The 20,429-nt window shown below is 38.4% G+C and overlaps 1 protein-coding gene across 2 annotated transcripts in view; it reads right to left on the bottom strand.

Annotated features, from left to right (window-relative positions):
* The window catches only part of Iqcm (IQ motif containing M), a 466,620-nt gene that overhangs the window by 66,413 nt on the left and 379,778 nt on the right, over nt 1-20,429 (bottom strand). For both annotated transcript variants that reach the window (XM_040734846.1, XM_040734847.1), the window contains exon 13: nt 10,085-10,246. In XM_040734846.1, the coding sequence (XP_040590780.1) occupies nt 10,085-10,246 (162 nt within the window). The remainder of the gene's footprint in view (nt 1-10,084; nt 10,247-20,429) is intronic.

Below are 20,429 nucleotides of genomic sequence, written 5' to 3'. Positions count from 1 at the left end.
CAACGGACACCAGCCACACAAGGGGAAAGCCACTAGGAGATTGGCCCTGCTCCCACGACTGGAAAGAAACTGTGGACACATACCTACCAGGGGAGGAAGAGACTCCTTCTGTACCCAAAGGAAGAAATGATGGGAAGGAGACAATAAAAAATACCCACCAACAGAAAAGCAAATATTACACTGCCAGAAACTAGAGAATCTACACCACCCACAAGACCTGAACAGCCCATTGTGGAGGAAGCAGATGACAAAAACCATAAAAACAACTTCATGAAAATGATAAAGACCCTCAAAGAGGATATGAGAAAATCCATTAAAGACATGGAAGAGAAATCAAACCAAAAAATACAAGAAATGGAAGAAAAAATCCAAAAAATGCAAGGATTGCAAGAAATGGAGGAAAAAGCAATGCAAAAAAATTCAAGAAATGCAAGAAATGGAAGAAAAGACAAACCAAAAAAATCCAACAAATGCAAGAAAGATAGGAAAAGACAAAGCAAAAATTAAAAGAAACAGTGCAAGGGTTGAAATAGAGACAATAAAAAACACAGTCTGAAGAAATGTTAGAATAGAAAAGCTGAGCAAAAGTTCAGGTACTTCAGATACAAGCATAACTAACAGAATACAAGAGATAGAAGACAGAATCTCAGGTGTTGAAGATAAACTAGGGGAATTTGATTCACTGACCAAAGAAAACCGTAAGTCCAACAAATCCCTAACACAAAATATCCAGGTAATATGGGACACTGAGAAAAGACCAAACCTAAGAATAATAGGTATAGAAGAAGGTGAAGAAACCCATTTCAAAGGTACATAAAACATATTCAACAAATTCATAGAAGAAAACTTTCCCAAACTAAAGAAAGACATGCTAATGAAAGTACAAGAAGCCTACAGAACACCAAATAGAGTATAACACAAAAGGAAGTCCCCTTGCCACATAATAGTAAAAACCCTGAACATAGAGAATAAAGAAAGAATATTAAGAGCAGCTAAGGAAAAAGGCCAAGTAATATACAAAGGCAAACATATCAGAATCACACCTGACTTTTCCATGGAAACGCTGAAAGCCACAAGGTCCTGTATAGATATTCCATCAACACTAATGGACCATGGATGCCAGCCCAGACTGCTATACCCAGCAAAGCTTTCAATCACTATAGATGGAGAAAACAAGTTATTCCATGACAAAACCAGATTTAAACAATACTTATCCCCTAACCCAGCCCTACAGAAATTCTGAAAGGAAAACTCCAACCCGAGGGAGCTACAACCAGAAAAATATAGGCAATAGACAATCCTACCTTACCAACAGGCAAAAGAAAAAAAAAGAGTGGAAATCCACCTATAATTCCACCACCACCAACGATTTGAAAACAAACAAGAATGAGCAATCCATGATCATTAACATCCCTCAATATTAATGGTCTTAACTCACCCATAAAGAGACACAGGCTAACAGAATAGATTTGAAGACAGAACCCATCCTTCTGCTGCATACAAGAAACATACCTCAGCCTCAAAGACAGACATTACCTCAGAGTTAAGGGTTGTGAAAAGATTTTCCAATCAAGTGGACCCAAGAAATAAGCAGGGGTAGCAATCCTAATGTCTAACAAATTAGTTTTTAAAATAAAATCAGTCAAATGAGATGAAGGAGGACATTTCATACACATCATGTTGAGTTTCTGTCCATTTAGTTTTATTTTGGCTGTTGATTTGCTGTATATAGCTTTTATTATGTTAAGGTAAGTTCCTGTTATCCCAGATTCCTTTAATATCAGGAACAAGACAAGAATGTCCATTCTCTCCTTACCTCTTCAATATTGTATTTGAAGTTCTAGCTAGAGCAATACGACAACAAAAGGAGATCAAGGGGATACAAATTGGAACTCCTGGAATCCAATGTTAGAAAGGAGTTAAGATTTGGCTGGTTTAATCCTCAGAAACAGTTTTACTTGAACAAGGGGGAGCCCTTGTATTTACCTATTTATTTTAGGCACAATGATCACTCCAGAATGTATCTCTGTCACATTAAAACTTCAAATACATTTTTTTTGTGATCACAATAATTAAGTTTCTGAGATAGAGATCTAGGGTACAATGTTCATTTAATGGAAAAAATGGCCCTATATGACAAGAAGCATCTATATTCTAAACAAATTTCAAAGGTTCTACTCCATTCTTTTGTGATAAAATCTTGTTTATACTCACTTAGGAACAGATTTTCTTTTACACATGTACAGAAAGCTTTATTTAATACTTTTGGAATACCAAGTTTCCCAGGCAGTTCATAGCACAATGTTAGACAAACAACAACAAAATCTACACATACTCTCACTCTGAACTCTATTATGAATTGTCCATTGCTTTGAAAATTAGAACTTCAAAGCATTACTCTACAAAGTATGTGGTCAAATGCACAGCACCTTCACGTTCTGTATCTGCAGCTGCCACATTGATGTCATGTTTTACATGTTGCGTACTAGGTTAAAATGCAGGCATTTCATTGTCTTTTCTAAACTATTAGCATTTTAAAATTTATATAATTAAAGTTCATATTTTCACATGCCACTTATTTTAGTTATACAGGTTCCAGTATCTAATATTAAGTACATATAATTTCCCTGGATAGGAATATAAGGAATTTATATCTAGCATACATAATTATAAGTTATATTTATCTTATTGTTTGTTTTAATTATAAATTACATATGATGAACACTGAAGATTATAAGTATGCAAATGTTTGTTTACAAATATTTTTCATATATATGAAATTATGTGTCTGAGTGATTCATCTCAATGTATTACCTATATGTTTTTTCTTTAAGAACCAAAGATAAAACACAAAATATTTTTATATAAAGAAGACTGTGGCTCTAATAGCTTAGAGAGCCGTTTCTTTATGAGAAACTTGTCTTGAAAAAGAATCCACTCCATTAACTGAAGTAAGTGACTAGGCAATGAATGAGGCCCTCTCCTGTGGCTTCAACAAATTTATTCTTATGTCTGTTGTGACCCGTTTTATAAAATCTTGAAGAAACTTGTTTTTCTAAGTTGAAAATCTCCTATTATTCTTTTAAAACTCTTATTTTACATACCAATCCAAGTTCCCTCTCCTTCACATCCTCCCATGTCTGCCACCATTTCTGTACCCTACCCCCTATCCATTCCTCAGAGAGGGCGTGACCTGTCTTGAAGTTCTTTACTGGACTTGCAAAAGCCCAAATTTATTATATAAAGTAACTTTTCACATAGCAGTGGCCCAAATTATAAAATATAAAGACTTTAATTATTTATAAACACCTCTTATATGTATATCTATATCCATATATATTTATGACTATAAATATAACCACAAGTTGTATTTTAAATGGCTAAATAGACTAAGGGCATACACATCCTAAAAATCATGCCTATCATTATACACTATGGCACAAATTTATCATGTGACTTTGAAACTCCTGTCTTAAGATGAGTACCGTGCTAGAGAATTCATGCAGGAGTAGGAACAAACAAGAAAAATTTCATAAAACCAATTCCCACATCTAAAGGCTCCTGCAGCTCTGGTAGAGGCAGAAGAAACTCTTAAACCTCTTTAACAAGTCATGATTGCTGCATCCAAACAGCACAAGAGCCGGTCCAAAACTCATTTTGCCATTTATCAATGACCCATTCAGTGACTTTCACCTCACCATTAGCTAATTAATGCCTCACAGAAAATTGCCCCAAAGTAGAAGTTCCTGGGAAATGGGGATCCTGAATGGTTTGGGACTGCGATGTAGAATCTCAGGAGGTTACAACCATGCTTGCACTAGAACTTCCAGGTCTAAAGGACAGGGGGTATATAGACTGCATTGTCTAATAATCTGTAGCCGTAATTTAGTTCATCTTCAACAGGACTGCTGGAGTAATCTCACAAATGGGCAACTATGTTTTCCTCAGAGCAATGTATCCAAGAGAGAGCAAAGCAGAGGCTGGAACATCTCTTAGAACTCATCTTCAGAAGAGATAGATGGTCACTCCTACTGTAGTCTGTTGGTAACATAGTCATGAGAGGATGGTAACTAACTGTTGTTAACACAGCCAGGAAAGGTTGGTAACTGTTGATAACACAGCCCATTATTCATGCAATATAAGAAGAATATACAAAATCATGAATATTTATAAATTTCTCACAGAGCTGTGGTAGAATACTGTTTTTAGGTATGACTTTTGTTTGTGGTGCATTTGTTTAACTCTATGAAGCTGTGATTACTTGCGTGTCTAAAACACCCTGTGCTCCTAATAAAGGGCTAAACAGCCAATAGCGAAGCAGGAGCAAGGATAGGTGGGGCTGGCAGACAGGGTATAAACGGAAGGAGAAATGTAGAGGAGAAGCAAGAGAACAAGGAGAGGAGGACTACAGGGGCCAGTCATCCGCCAGCCAAAGAGTAGGAAGCAGAGAAAGGTATGCAGGTCTAGAGAAGGATAAAAGCCCAGAGGGAAAGGGTAGATGGGTTAAATTAGGAAAACCTGGCTGGCAGCAAGCCAAGCTAAGGCCAGGCATTCATAACTAATAATTTGATCCCATGTGGGATTTATTCAGGAGTTGGTTGGCTGGCCCTCCAAAAAAGACAAAAGATCAAAAACATCACAACATTATAGCACACCAACATGAGTCCATATTTACATGTAGGGCCTGAGAAAGCTGAGAAAGAACGGATAAGGATACGACTCCTTTAGGACACACTGCTATTTAGCTGGCAGTGCTCAAAAGAGACTAGAAATGGCAAGCTAAGCAAAAACTGCTTGTGGCAGCATAGGTACTGGCTTCCATAGCTAGAAAGGTTTAGTGCGGTTCTCAGGCAAAAATCTCTGACCAGGTTGTGAGCTCTAGGCTTGCCTTTCACGACCCTACCTGAGAGTGGACAGAGCCAGCTGATAGAGTTGCACCCAGAGGACACAGTTGTAGCTTAACAGTTTCATGTCTGCTCAGGCAGTCAAATAAGACTAGACATATGTAGTAATAGAGATCCGTATGGAAACGCCCCTAGATGTGTTCCAGTGTGTTTTACTATGTTCATAGGCTTAGGCAAGAAATAAAATTAGTATAGGCAGTAACAAAATAAATAAATCAATTAAAAATTACAAAGTCTTTAAAGAGACAGTAAGAGTAAAAGAAAAAAGTCACACAAAGATGTGAAATACAATGGGAGCCTGGGTTCTGTATAGTATTGTGTTGATTTTAAAGTTTTTCAGTGCTGAAAAGCAATGGACAGCTGATAAGAGACCTGGAATTGACAGAGGGATTGTTAAAATAAACCAGCCTATATACTTTAGGAATGCCTTAACTTTAAAAAAGTAAAAAATAAAAAAAATGTATTTGTCAAATGGTAAACAAAAATACTTTGGAGAAGCAGTTTTGCTTTTATTTCCACAGGAAACAAGAGGCTGTGAATTTGTTCCAGGTTGATATGGACCTGGTCTGAAACTTTACAGGTGATATCGATCAACAAAGGTTGTAGCTTGGTCTTCCCAGGATTTGGTCTTCATCTCCAATTTTCTCAGTGACCATAAAGATATTTTACCACATTCAGCAGGTAGACGTCTAGAGAAAACAGTGTCCTTGTATTTTGATTCTGCATTTTCCCAATCCTATTCTTTCTTCAGTCTTCCTCAAAATATCCTTTTTGTTTTTTTGTTTTTTTGCTTTGTTTTTCAAGACAGGGTTTCTCTGTGGCTTTGGAGGCTGTCCTGGAATAGCTTTTGTAGTCCAGGCTGGTCTTAAACTCACAGAAATCTGCCTGCATCTGCCTCTGCCTCCCAAGTGCTGGGAATAGAGGGGTATGCTACCACCGCCCAGCTCAACATGTGCTTTTAAAATGGGTGACAAAAAAAGATTTTAGTACTGGCCATTAATTTAAATATTCTGTATGTTATAATGGTAAGTAGAATTCATTGTATGAAACATTGCAAATTATATGCTTGAAGAAGTAGACCTTAAGACATTTGTTCATTAAAAAATTTTTTTGTTCATTATCCATGGTCTGAATTAATTAAAAATAACACATATAGCAATACAATAATATGATTTCATTGGAATGGTGATTGACTTGAGAAAGATATTTATAATTATCCATTTGCATTCCCTAAATGGTTTCCCGGAGATATAATGGCTCATGCATCCCTTTAAGGCAACTCCCATGAAAACTCCATGAATTATAGGGATAAGATACTCTACAATAAAGTCTATACCTTCCATATTGAAAGCTAACCAAGGACACACACCAAATACACTTAATATAGGACAAGAATTTTGACCTATGTTTGTATGTGAGGCAGAGGGTGGGGGGCAGGAGGTCAGATTGTTGAAGGGCAGATGGTATATAAGGAAAAAAATAACCAGAGGTATGTTTTTTAAAAGTCTTCTCCAAACAGCCTTTGTAAATTTGTCGTTAGATATATATCCTTGAAAAATTCAAGACTGTCTTCTACACAGTCTAAGGTTACATAATTACCATTAAAGGAAACTGTGTGCAAATTATAACTATGAAGGACATATTCTGAGGTTGTTACACTTGCACACTCTTCAATTATGAATTGGGGTGTTAAAAATACAAATGTGAAAGGAAAATCCTCATAGAAGGCGTACCAATGTGTTAGCCACTCAAGGCTTGTATAAAGAGCTGGAATATCTCCTAACTGGTCCTTGGTCACCAAATCTCCAGAGTGAAACCAGTAAACACGAGTACTTACACCATCGAGGGTTAATGTGGGAGCACGACAAAAACTAGCTCCTGGAATGTGTTTACAGTTGCTGAGATTCAGAAAGCACTTCTGAGACAGAATGATTTCTTTCAAGGGAAATGCTTCAATTCTCTTGTCAGTCAACTTCATAATAACTATGATGAAAATGACACAAGGCTCTGGTCATTTTCCCAAAAAGGTGGAATGTCAAATCAGCCTAGAAACTCATAATGAAAGAATCCTCAACATAGGACATAAGCCACTATCATATTTCCTTTGTGTTTAGTATGACAAAGCTTCAGTAAATTGGCTCTAAACACTAAAAACAAATCTTTAGCCTAACACAGGTCAAGTTCTAGTATGCTTAGGTAGAAAGGTGCAAGAAAAATTGATAGCAACCAGAGTGTTGACTAATTTACAGGACCATAAACCTTCAAATTAAATGCTCCTTTTCATCTTTTTAGTAAAAATCATTTCTTTCCTTAAATTTTTCCACTAGAGCACCACTGAACTGAACATATTAATTTGCATTCCTATACACCAGCCTAATGGCATTTCAGTGACACGTGACTCTGTGACTCTTTTTATTTATTAGCCATGATAGAGGTTGGAATTAAGGCACACAAAGTGAGAGCCTCAACCCCTGGACCAACACTCACTTTATATGAAAAGTTTAGTACACAAGTTTGAACACTTACAAAGAAAGGGATCTTTTTAAAAACATTACCAAAATAGAAGTTTAATATTTTCATTCTTTAAATGTGTCTTCATATTTCCTTTGATAACTTTACTGGGGTGTAGATGGTAAGTAATAGTGACACACATTTACAGTGTACAATGTCATCGGTTTTGACAGTTTTCCCATGAAAATATTACACAAACAAAATTCTAGGCATCTCCTTCACCCTTAACTGTTTAATCCATTAACTGTTGCTCCTAACACTAACTACTTTCTTACAAAGCTATCCATGTCCTTCAGTTGTTATGAGTTACTCTACATTTTCCCAGATTGAATAGAATCAGACTTACGCAGCATGCAGCCCCTTTTGTCCGGCTTGTTTCATTCCTCAGGATTATGTCATGTATACACATTCTCATGTGTTTTACTAGTTTTAAGAGTTTTTGGTTTTGCTTTGCATTTATACATATTGTGCATTAATGTATCACCCCTGTAATTGGTCATTCAAGTCTCTCCTTTTAAGTAAATAGCCATGTCTGTTATGCTGAATGATACAACATATGCTTCATATTTCAAGAGAATGACAATTTTTTGAAGGTTATATGACAATTCAGTTTTGCACCAGGAAAATGGTGGTTTATCCAGTAGTTACATATCATTGCTAACACTTGGGATGACCAGCCATCTAATATTAGTCATTAAGGAAGGTGTGTTAGTACCCCACTCTGGACTGGTATACAATTCCCCAATGCTGTTAACAGAGCTGTGAACCACTGGGAAAAATTATCTTTATGCTGTATGTCTTTTTTTAAATGTGCATATAGTACAGTGTCTAGTTTTATGGGATTTGACTCACTTAAAGCTGTGCAACATCTGTATACATGCTTAACAAATGTAGTGATCAAGATGCAGACCTGGCCCATGACTCCGAGAGGGCCCTGTGTGAAGCTTCCTCACACTGGAGCTCAAGCACAAACCTTCAGCTCAACAAGTCTCAGCCGTGGGTCTGCTGTATGGCTCCTCCTTCTTTCGAGTGTCACAGCAGCAGAGCCCACAACACACGGCTCTGAATCTGGCTCCTTTGATTATCACGATGTATCTGAGACTCATCCACATCATTATGCTTAGTCACAGTTTATTCCTATTTATTTCTGAGTATTTTTATACAGCGACTTTTAATTTTGTTTACCCTTTTGCCAATTAAATTCCATTTATGTTGTTTGCAGATTTTACAAATTAAGATGATGCTATTATATACATATAGGCTTTGTATAAAATTTATTTCACACATATATATATGTAACAAAAGGTTATTAATTTGAAAGAGGACAAGGTATGTTATTAATTTGAAAGAGGACAAGGTATCATGTGTATACATGACATGGGACAGTTTGGAGGAGGAAAGAGGGGGTGAAATGATGTAATTATAATATCCAAAACATAAAGAAGCTATTTTTTAAATCTTAATTTTACTTTTAAGTTACATATAAAAATTATTTCATTTATCTTCAGTAACCCCATAGGAGAAGATGGCTAAATTTAATGGACGGAACATAATAGGAAAGTTTGAAAATATTTCCAAGGTGAATCAGCCATCTTGCATTTTTACCAGCAATATATACTCCATATCCTTGTCCAACTTCACACTGATATGTCCTTTTCAGTAGATAAGCAGCATCACCTTACAAAAGCTCTAATTTCCATCTCTTTTGCCACTAATGGTACTAAGAATATTTTCTTTCACATGGTTGACAATTATACATTTTATTTGGCTTGAACCAATATGTAAAGCTAATTCATAGGGCAGATTTTTCAGTAAATACTGTTGGAAAATTTAGACATAAAATGCACTTAAAATTTTAATATACACTTTGAGTCACATACAAAAATTTACTCAAAATCAATTATATACTGAAATATAAATCCTAAAGCTGAACGTTTTATAAAAGAACACTTTTGCGACCACAAAGCACAAAATGACAAAAAAAAAAGCATAAGTCATAAAGAAATACAATGGTCCATTGGACTTCACCAAATAAAAGTCTCTTCAAAAAATGCAATTTAAGAGAAGATGAAACATTCTTCAAAACTTGTATGCAGGGCAAGATTTGTATCCAGAAATATCAACAGAGTTCCAAAGCTTAATAGTAATCAGAACAATATAAAAGTTGTCAAAGTACTTGAGTAGACTTCACCAAATAAAAGTTAAGGTTGCAAATACAAAGATATCAAATACGATTAGTTACTTTGAAAATGCAAATTAGAACTTTAAAGAGATACCACTGGATTAATGTTTGTTGGACTTGGTAAACACAGGAACACGGATCACAGCAAGCGGTAATATATCTATGGAAAATAGCAATTTTCGTACCCCTACTGATGGGGGACATGGAATGACATGCCCCACAGGAACACTATGGCCAAGAGAAAAGCATGTGTATGTCTGTGCATAGGACATGGATGTCCATAATGTCTTTACATGAGCAATTGAAAGATGGATACTTGTCCATCTTCCAGAAATAGTTTAGCACACTGTGATTTCACTACACTAGTGAGGGTACAAAATGCATACTTTTAGACCTGTAGACACAATGCACAGGAAGTAAAGAGGATGCTACACAGCATAAGGAAGTGTTTCTTCTTTGTGCTTAGAAAACAAAGCTAGCTCCTTACCTATGTACTTATAGCCTTCTTCTCCATCCACAATGGGTCTCAGCCACGTGGACCGAAGTCTTGTGCTAATGTTCACTTTGGCACCTTGAGGAGGGTAGAGTGTAAATAACAGTTCAATTGCATTGGCCTTTTTGATTACATCAGAGTATTTTCCTTGGCTGTCTGTAAAAAAGAAGAGAGAACTGGGTTTTTAAAAAGGTTTTGCACATTTTTTATGCCTTACATATTTACTAAAAATGAAAACTAAAAACTACTTAACAATTTTGGTGCTAAGCATTGTATTGAAAACCTAGGTTGTTCTAAATCAGAGTTACATTAACAAAAGTCATATTGCTCATACAGTCCTGACAAAATGAATAAAGTAAAGGACTTGCCAATGTTGTGCTCAGATGCTATCATTTTAAAGCAGGGATTGCCAAAGCTACACAAAACTTAAGTAATGAACCTCATTACACTAAACATTACATAACACAAATGAACACATTTAAGTTTTTAATTTCCAGCAAAGAGTAAATCAAGAGAGTCTGACAAAACTCTGAATCAACATGAAGTTTTATAAACTGGCAACAAAGAAAGAATTAGCATAGCTAAAATAACTTTTAAAAAGATACACAAGTTTCCTTTTCTTCAAGCATACCACTTGTAGGGGACAAAGAATTGCCCCAAGTTCTTTAATATAGTACCACATTGCATTACCAAGACACCTCTCCAAGGGAGGTCCTGTTTCTACACATGTGAAGAAATGGGTTCCCAGAAATTTCAAAACTTGTCCACATTTTACTCCACACAGGTATCATATTACAGCAAAGGAACACTTTTCAGCTAAATATTGCTTGGCTTCAGAAGTGCACCAGGAAATGGAACTATGAATCAAAAACTTATCTGAATTGCAGAGCAAAACAATCTCTGGTTATGGCCTTGGGTTTTCTTTCCCATTTTTCATTTCAGACTTTGGTTAGTAAGTCAGAATCCTAAAAAAAATTCAACAACTTCTGAGAAACTAAAAGGGGGTGTGTATTTAGTTGGGAGGAGGTGAGAAAGGATAACACAGAGATAGAAAAGGAATTAGAAGGGATTTTTTTTAAAAGATGCCTGAAAAAGACATATGAAATCTTTATTTTATATTTATCTAAAAATTACATGTAGTACATATATGAATGTGTATATATAATTTAAAAATTAAATTATACCACTTGGGGTGAAAATGCTTCCCCCAAGAGCCATAGATTATCTAACAAAAACCTCTTTTTTTCCCAAATAGTTGGTCAAGGGACTCCAAGAAATTCCCAAAACAATACTGTCTGATGCTGTTGCCCTCGGTTGCCTCCCAGAACTTGAAGATAGGTCCCTATTGCTGAAGACACCACATAGTTCCGGCATAGGATTCAGAGGGTTTGAGCTGAAGCTGACCTCAAAGCCCTCTCCTCAAGGACTAGCTTTCAAACTACAGAAGGTGGTGTGCAAGCTGTGAGGGGAGGAAAGCAAACAACAGTCCTTCTCATCGCTGATGCTTATGGACCACAGCAGTGACCTGACATCACTAAAGGTACAATAGGGGTACTTACACATTAGCAGTAACCAACGGCTCTAACGAGCTCAAGGCTCGCTCAATAGGAGGAACACTATGCCCAGAAAACTACACACAGGCAGTGAAGTCGTGGATCTTAGAAGGTGACCCACTATGGCCACTTTTCTAAACCACTGTTATTCCTAACTACATCCTAATTACTTATCTGTATACACACAGGTAGTGAAATTTCACCCTCATGGAAGAAGCTTTCTTCTGGAGCAGCAAAAGATCATTACCTAAATCAATGACTAATCAAAATTCTGGGAACAACTGATTGTGGAGTATCTGGCCCCAGTGAGAAATCTACAACACAACTCCTATACCCAAGGCTCAGGGAGCAAGGCAGAAGAGGAGGCAGAAAGATTGTAAGAACCAGAAGGCATGCTGTAAGATTGTACCTTCTAGCTCGCATGGGTACACCCATAAAGTCTCAAGAACTTGGCTATCTGAAACAGACCTGAACAAGTCCAGCAGCAGTGTACAACCCAATTTAGACAAAAAAATCTCACAGATCTCCACCCCTAGACAAAGAGCTACAGGATACAGAGTGAGAAGCAGTGCTTGGCTTGGCGATATAGGGGTAATGGGCCCCTTGAATAGTTAACCAATTCTGGGCAGTCAGCCCTAGAAACACAAAGGGGCAGGCAGCACTGAGAAGACCCAGCAAGTTGTATTTATGCATTCATTCATTCATTTGTATATGCAACAACAATGGCTAGAAGCAGGAGGCTTAGAATTGGGGTGGGGAGACATGGGAGGGCTAGGAAAGGAGGGGGAGAAATGACATAATTAGATTTTAATTAGACTTTTTATTTTGAAGGTAGTTAATATTCTGGAAAAACATTAGATTTTTATTATATAATTTTACTTAATTTAGAAACAATCTTATTTTACCTGTCAATCCCAGGTCCATCTCCCTCCCATCCTTCCATACCACCCACCAGCCCCCACATCACACACCCCATCTGCTCCCCTGGGAGGGTGAGGCCTTCCATGGGGGCATCATCAAAGTCTGTCATATCATTTGGGGCAGGGGCTAGGCTCTCCCCTGTGCTGTGTATCTAGGCTGAGAGATTATCCCTCCATGGACAATGGACTCCCAAAGTCCATTTGTGCTCTAGGGATAAATATTGTTCCACTGTCAGAGGCCCCATAGACTGTCCATGCCTCCTAACTGGCACCCACAAAAACTTCCATGGAATGCCTTACCGTGTTTTGCTTCTTTCTGTTCCTATTATTTTTCTTTATTTTGTTAAAAATCCCTTTGCAGGGAAAAAGTTTCACAGGATAGTTAAGAATGTGGTTTTGTTGGTAGGCAGAGAGCCAAGTTCCAAGGCCTGCCTTCATTGTCTTTATTGCAAGGCCAGGACCTCCACGTGGTGTGATCTCAGCAGAGGTCAATGGAGGCTCTGGGGTGTCTCTCAACTGGTGCCTAATGCAGAGCCACCAGCCAGGCAGGACAGTTTCCTCGCCATCCTCATCCTTAACACACCCTCCTCAGGGCTTCACAGTGTGGCGTCACCTCACAGTTTCTTCTGGAACCCTAGAAAGTGGCTTCAGATGGGATGCACACGTATGCCACCTCAGTAGTGTCCACCACCCCATGAGCTGGAGCTGCACCGTCGCTGAGGCCATGTCAATCTGGGGTGAGGAGTCTGCTTTAGCGTCCTCCCTTGTTGGCTTGGCAGCCACCTCACTCCCTATGTGGGCTCCGCTCTGTTCTTTAGAGTTGTTACTCCTCAATAGAAGTATGGTGGCTCCCGTTCCCATCAAGGGTTAATGACTCCTCAGGCTAGGTTTTTCTTACACAAATTCCTGGGTAGTTTCTGCCTCCAGACTGACCCTTAACTCAGATAGACTTTGAAATATTAAACAATTAAAAACAATTAAACCCCAATTGATGACATTAATATCCTAAAAATACCCGATTAAATTATACAGCATTTTATACCACCACATCTATTAAGTACTTAATGAGTACATTTGTAGTTTTCAGTTAGGATTTTCCAATAATAAGGAAATCTGAGTTAGGATTTAGCATTTAAATGTCACTGTACATCTTCTATGATTATTTTCTGTTTGGGGTTTGTGTGTGTGTGTGTGTGTGTGTGTGTGTGTGTGTGTGTGTGTGTGTGTGTGTGTAGGCCACAGGTCAAGCTTGGCAGTTATTAATTAGAACTGTCCACCTTGTTTTGAGTGACGGTGTTTCTTATTGACTTGAAGATCGTCCGGTAGTCCGGGGTGGTTGACCAGAAGTCCAAGGGATCTGACTGTTTCCACCTCCCACACAGGATTGCCAGTGTGTACCAGGACTCCAGGATTTAGAATATTATTTCATCTTGTTAGTGTGAGCAAACTACAAGTACAGTTATACTTCCTTTTCAAAATATAAAGTTAGAAATTATTCCTTCCTAACCAAACCAAATCCCAGACTTAAAATATCTTCCTATGTGTGTAGACATGTATTCATACACACTAGCCAAACGATTGTCTCTCTTTTTCATCTGTCAACAGAAAAAAAACAAGAGAGAACTCCTGGAAAGCAGAGGGGGGAACCCATTGGCCATGCTTGGGTCAGACTTCTTCAAAAAGTTGAGCAAGGAGCTCTCATGCATGAAGGAGGCTAAGAGTGAAGAATAGCAGCACAGGAAACTTTGGCTAAATCACACACCCTGACTCTCCATAGTGCACAAGATTAGGAAGTGAATTAACTGTAGCTGCTCCTCAAATCCATAAAGAGAAAAATAAAGGAAGTACGAGTGACTCTAAATTATCTCAGCGGCCTAATAGAAAAGGATCAAATTGCACATAAGCCTTTTCCTTTCCCACATTTATTTCATTCTAATTCCTTCATCTTGAAACTCTGTCCAAATCTATGTGTAGCAGTTCTCTTTTGTAATCCCAGGACTTGGGTAGAGGAAGGGGCATTATCACAGGCCTGAAGTCAGTCAGCCTCAGCCACAGAGTGAGCTCAACACCAGCCTGGAACCCTGGGCCCAATAAATACTATTATAAAATAATAATACATTATAAACTTGATAAGATTACCCTTAATAATTAATAAAGCATTTCGTTTTTCATAAAAGTTAATGCTTAAGTTTTAGGCAAACAAAAAGGTTACACTAAAATTTAAAATTTAAGCAATAGTACACAGCATGGGACTGCCATTTTCCTTGTCTAAATTTACAGTAGAATACATATACATCATTTGAGAGAATGTATGTGCTTGTAGTGTGTTTTGTGTATGGTGTGTGTGTGTGTGTGTGTGTGTGTGTTGTGGGGGTGGTATGTGGTAGGAGGTACTATGTGTATGAAAGTGTGTGTGTGTTGTGGGGGGCATGAATGTGTGGGGTGTATGTTTGTAAGTATGAGTGTGTGTGTGTAATTGTGTCTGAGTGTGTGACTTTGGGTGGGGGTGGGCAGGGTATGTGTGACTGTGTATGTTTATGTGTGTGCCATGAGTGTTTGGGATATGTATGTGATTATGTAAGTATGTGTCTGTTTCTGTGGGGGGGAGAGGGTATGAGAATATGTGGTTTGAATGTGTGATATATGTGACATAAATGTGGTGTGTGTGTGTGTGTGTGTGTGTGTGTGTGTGTTTCTGTGAGAGGTATGAGTGTGTATGGTTATCTGACAGAGGGCTCGTCTCCAAAATTTACAAAGAACTCAAGAAGCAAGTCTCCAAAATACCAAAGGATCTAATTAAAAATGGGGTATAGAACTAAATAGACAATTCTCAACAGAGGAGACTAAAATGGCTGAGAGACACTTGAGAAAGTGCTCAACATCCCTAGCCATCCAGGAAAAGCAAATCAAAACAACCCTGAGATACCATCTCATTCCTGCTAGAAGGGCTAAAATCAAAAACTCCAATGACAATTTATGCTGGAGAGGATGTGGGGAGAGGGGAACACTCCTCCATTGCTGGTGGGAGTGCCGACGCATACAGCCACTTTGGAAATCAGTATGGAGATTCCTCAGGAAAATGGGAATCAGTCTACCACAAGACACAGCAATTCCACTCTTAGGCATATACCCAAAAGATGCACATTCATTCAACAAGGATGTCTGTTCCACTATATTCATAGCAACAATATTTGTAATAGTCATAACCTGGAAACAACCCAAATGTTCCTCAACTGAAGAGTGGATAGAGAAAATGAGGTACATTTACACAATGGAGTCCTACTCAGTGGGAAAAAACAAAACAAAACAATGGAATCTTAAAATTTGCAGGTAAATGGATGGCACTAGAAGAAACAATCCTGAGTGAGATAACCTAGTCACAAAAAGAGAAACATGGTATATACTCACTCATATATGGATTTTAGACATGGATCAGGAGAGTGCCAGCCTACAATCCTACTGCCAGAGAGTGTGGGCTGATGAAAGCAGAGGCAGATACCCACAGATAAACACTGACCTGAACTCCTGGAATCCAGTGTCAGAAAGAGAGAACTAATATTGGGCAAAGGAGTTAAGACTGGGCTGGTTTAACCCACAAAAACAGTTGACCTGAACAAGTGGGAGCTCTTGGACCCCAGATGTGTGGAAAGCATGGGACTGACCCAGCACCCCTGAATGTGGGTGTCAGTGAGGAGGCCTAGGTAATCTATGGGGCCTTGGGTAGTATTTATCACTGGCGTACAAATAGACTTTGAGTGCCCATGCCACAATATGGGAGACTCTCTCAGCTGGGACTCTTGAGGGAGGGCCTAGGCCCTGCCCATCATCCACCATGGAGGGCCTCACCCTCCCTGGGGATCACAATTGAGATTGGGTGGGGGACTGGGGGGCCTGGTGGGGAGGGCAGGGGAGGAGGGGAGGGGATTGACATGTGAAACAATATTGTTTCTAACCTAAATAAAAAATAAAAATTATTTTTAAAAAATGAGTGTATATGGTGTGAATGTATGGTGTGTGAATGTATGTGAGTGTGTATGTGAGTGCGTGTGTGTGTGACTCTGTATGTGTGTGTTCTTATGAGTAAAAAAATTCACCTTACCTTTCATGTGCTTCTGATTCTTTCTAGGTTAAAAAAAGAAAAAAATAATATTTCTATTGATTCTAATAAAAAATGAATCTCAGATAGCAACTTTCTCCAATTGAATACAAAATAGATTTGGTTTATTTTTCAATAATATACCTCAATCTTCAGAAATGAGTCACCCTCTAACTTTCAATTTTATTTTTTACATTTCTCTAAGCTGAAGTTACTGAATGTCTGTAACTTGAATCTGCTTAATGATCATAAAGATGCTAATACTGTATTACTTCTAAAACTAGGTTGAGTGCATTTCAATTAGCCAGAGAAAAGCATACTGCCCCAGTGTCCAGGAATAGTGTGCCTGGCATTCCAGAGAGTAATCAGGGGTTGGGGGAGAAAGACAATGGCTTCAAGGTCAGGCTCTTGGGTACATAGTAAGGTCAAGGACAACTTTGGTTATATGAAAAGGCTCTGTCTTAAAATTCACACACCAACAAAGGCAACAATGTAAAAATCACCCACAAATGTCCCATTTTGTGGCTCTGATTCATTAGTGGATAGTGATATGTAGTTTATTTAAAGACAACATAGATAAAATCATTTTTCTCTGTGTGTCACAACCCTAAATCTGTCTGTCAAAATGCAATATAATTTTTATTAAAGTCCATACCTTCTCCAATAATTTTGAAGAATAAATTACAGAAACAATATAATCCAGGCCTAAATAAAAGAAGAGTTAGAAATGAATCTATATTGGCTGCGAAAGAAGTCCTCAGGATAATCCACCCTCAGATAGGTTCTCTTACCTCAGGACCTGTGCAGCTCAAGAGTGAACTACCTGGTCCTAACAACAGAGTCATGACAGACAAAAGACAGAATAACAAGTATTGGGATCCAGGCGGGTGGGGGGGGGAAGTGGGAAGAATGGGAGAAATTGGTGTCCCAAGGCCAAGACATTTCAGATGCCAGGCTGGGAATTCTCTTCTATGGCTTTCAGTTTTATCTTCTAAGCCTTTTTTTTAAATACTAGATGCAAGTCTGCCTGGGTATTCCATATATCCAGTGGTTACTGTTTTTATTTCATAAGCTCTGTTAGCATTTGGGTCTTGGCTGGCAATGTTTTGTTTGAAATTCTCATATGTTTTTCCAATGTACACCATGGAAACTCACTCCATTCATTCAGAAATTACTCCACAATGTCTATTTTATAATCCTTTTCCTTATCTTGCTTCTGCTCAGGTGAGGAAAGAAACCTATAAATCACACAGTTATTCTCTTCACTGAGCCTTTTTGACAATATTTCCCTTTTAAAAAATAATTTTTTGGTCCAGGGTATTTGCAAAGGTGATGCAACCAGCCTTTCATTTTCCCTCTGGACATTCTTTCCAAAGAGTAACTCTCTTTTAGATTTGTAACAGTCTGGATAGGCTAAACATTTCACAAATCATTTGTCCTGATTCTACAGCTTTCCTCAAACATTGTTCTTGTTTTTATTATAAGCAAGAAAAAGAAGGTAATCTGTACTTTCAGCTTTGTCTGGAATCCCAGAATTCAAGAGGCTGCAGTAAAAAGATCAGCCTGGAATACATGGCAAGTGGTAAGCCAGCCTGAATTCATAGACCTTATCTCAAAACTAAAGCTCTCTGCTTAGCAGTCTCCTCAGCTGAGTGTTCAAGGTCACACTCAAGTGAAAGGAAGGTCCAGTTCCAGTAAAGGAGCTGCTCTTTCTACACACCAACCTCTCCCCTACCCCCACCCCTGCCCAGTCTCATTCCTCACTCCCCTGGGAGCCTCCATAGAGGAGCCTTTAAGTTCCCTACTTCTCCCAACTCTCTTTATGGTTTAGATTTCTCTAATACAATTTACCTGCACCCCTCATTTTTCTCTGACTTTTTATTAACAGAGTCAATAATGTTCTTAATTCTACTAATCATCTGAAGCAGTCAAGGCCTCTTGTCTATCAGTCTCCCTGGTCTTCTCACATCTATCTACTTAAGAAGTTAAACATTTTTAGATAATCTATGCTGCCAGTGTCCTATCAAAAGGATGGACAGATAGATGATAGATGGATGACAGGTAGATGATAGATAGATAGATAGATAGATAGATAGATAGATAGATAGATAGATATCTTACTGAAGCCATTGGTAATACCCACAGCTGTGCTTATTGACGGAGGAATCTTTGATTCCATGGAATACATCATCGGAAAACAACTCTGTAGCCAACCACCTGCTGTGGCCTCCCACTCCTCTCCATCCACACCTCTAGCTGATCATGCAAATCCTTCCCTCCAACCTTCCTTTCTTATTCATCCTGTTATCTAACCCCCAACTCCAGCAGACATTCCCTGGGAACCCACCACTTAAACTCGCCAGAGAAGCAACTAGACCAACAGAGCAGGTAAGAGAGCTTCATATCTAATTCTCCAGTCTCACCCCTGGCTTTGTGGTGCCTTCTGCTGTGGCCTCTCCTCACTCTCAGCCCCAGCCCAGAGACTCGGCAGATCCTGATGTAACAGTCTGCTTTCCTTTCTCCTGTGGACACACTCGACCCTGACCCCAGACCATATCTCAATGCTAATTCTCAACACTTAGAAATACAATTTTACCGGGTGGTGGTGGCGCATGCCTTTAATCCCAGCATTCAGGAGGCAGAGGCAGGCGGATCTCTGTGAGTTCGAGGCCAGGCTGGACCGACAGCCTCCAAAACAACACAGAGAAACCCTGTCTCATAAAACCACAAAAAAAAAGAAAAGAAAAGAAATACAATTTTACCCAGAATCAGAGGGAAAACAGCTCTCATACTCTCCTAAGACCCAGAAAACAAACAGAAACCAAGGGAAAAACCTACACCCAAAATGTACAAGATCAGATATCAGCTCTTAGATTTACAATCTTCCCAAACTCAGAAGCCTAGACACTTGCATGAAAACACAACAAAAACAGTCAGAACGGTATGTCTCCACAGGAAGCCCTGAGTATTCTGGCATAGCTGAAGCACAATAAAAAGACCTTTATGTAGCCTTTATGAACATGTTAGAGGTCCTTAAAGAGTAAATGAATAAATCCCTTAAAGAAGTCTATCAAAACACCAACAGTGGAAAGAAATGAATTCAAGAGATTGAGACCTGAAGGTGGAAATAGAATCAATTAAAAAAAGTTTTTCAGGGAAATCAGGAGATAAAAAGTTTAGGAACTCAAGCAAGAACCTCAGAGGCAAGCCTTACCAAGAGAATACATGAAGAGATGGAAAAAACTCAGGCAATGGAGACACAAGAGAAAAAAAGGGATACCTTGGACCAAAAAAATGTTAAATCTAAAAAATTCCTGGAACAAAACGTCCAGGAAATAGGGGCACTCAGAAAAGAACAAATTTAAGAATAATGGGAATAGAGGAGGGAAAAGGAACACAGACCAAAGGAACAGAAAATTTTTTCAACAAAATCATAGAAGTAAGTGTCCCTAAACTAAAGAAGGAGATGCCTATCAAAGTACAAGAAGAATATAGAACACCAAATAGACTGGGCCAGAAAAGAAAGGCCCCTAAAAACGACACTAACATACATAACAAAGAAAGAATATTAAAAACTACAAGAGAGAAAGACTAAGTAACATATAAAGGATGATCTGTTAGAATTATAAATCTAAATTCTGTATGGAGATGCCAAAAACCAGAACAGATATTCCACAGACTCTAAGAGACTACAGATGCCAGCCCAGATGACAAGACTGGCAAATTTTTCATTCAGAATAGATGGGGAAAACAAGACATTCCATGATTAA

This window comes from Mesocricetus auratus, unplaced genomic scaffold, assembly GCF_017639785.1.
Source record: "Mesocricetus auratus isolate SY011 unplaced genomic scaffold, BCM_Maur_2.0 Super-Scaffold_100041, whole genome shotgun sequence".
NCBI classification, from domain to species: Eukaryota; Metazoa; Chordata; class Mammalia; order Rodentia; family Cricetidae; genus Mesocricetus; species Mesocricetus auratus.
This window is presented reverse-complemented; position numbering and strand designations above follow the sequence as displayed.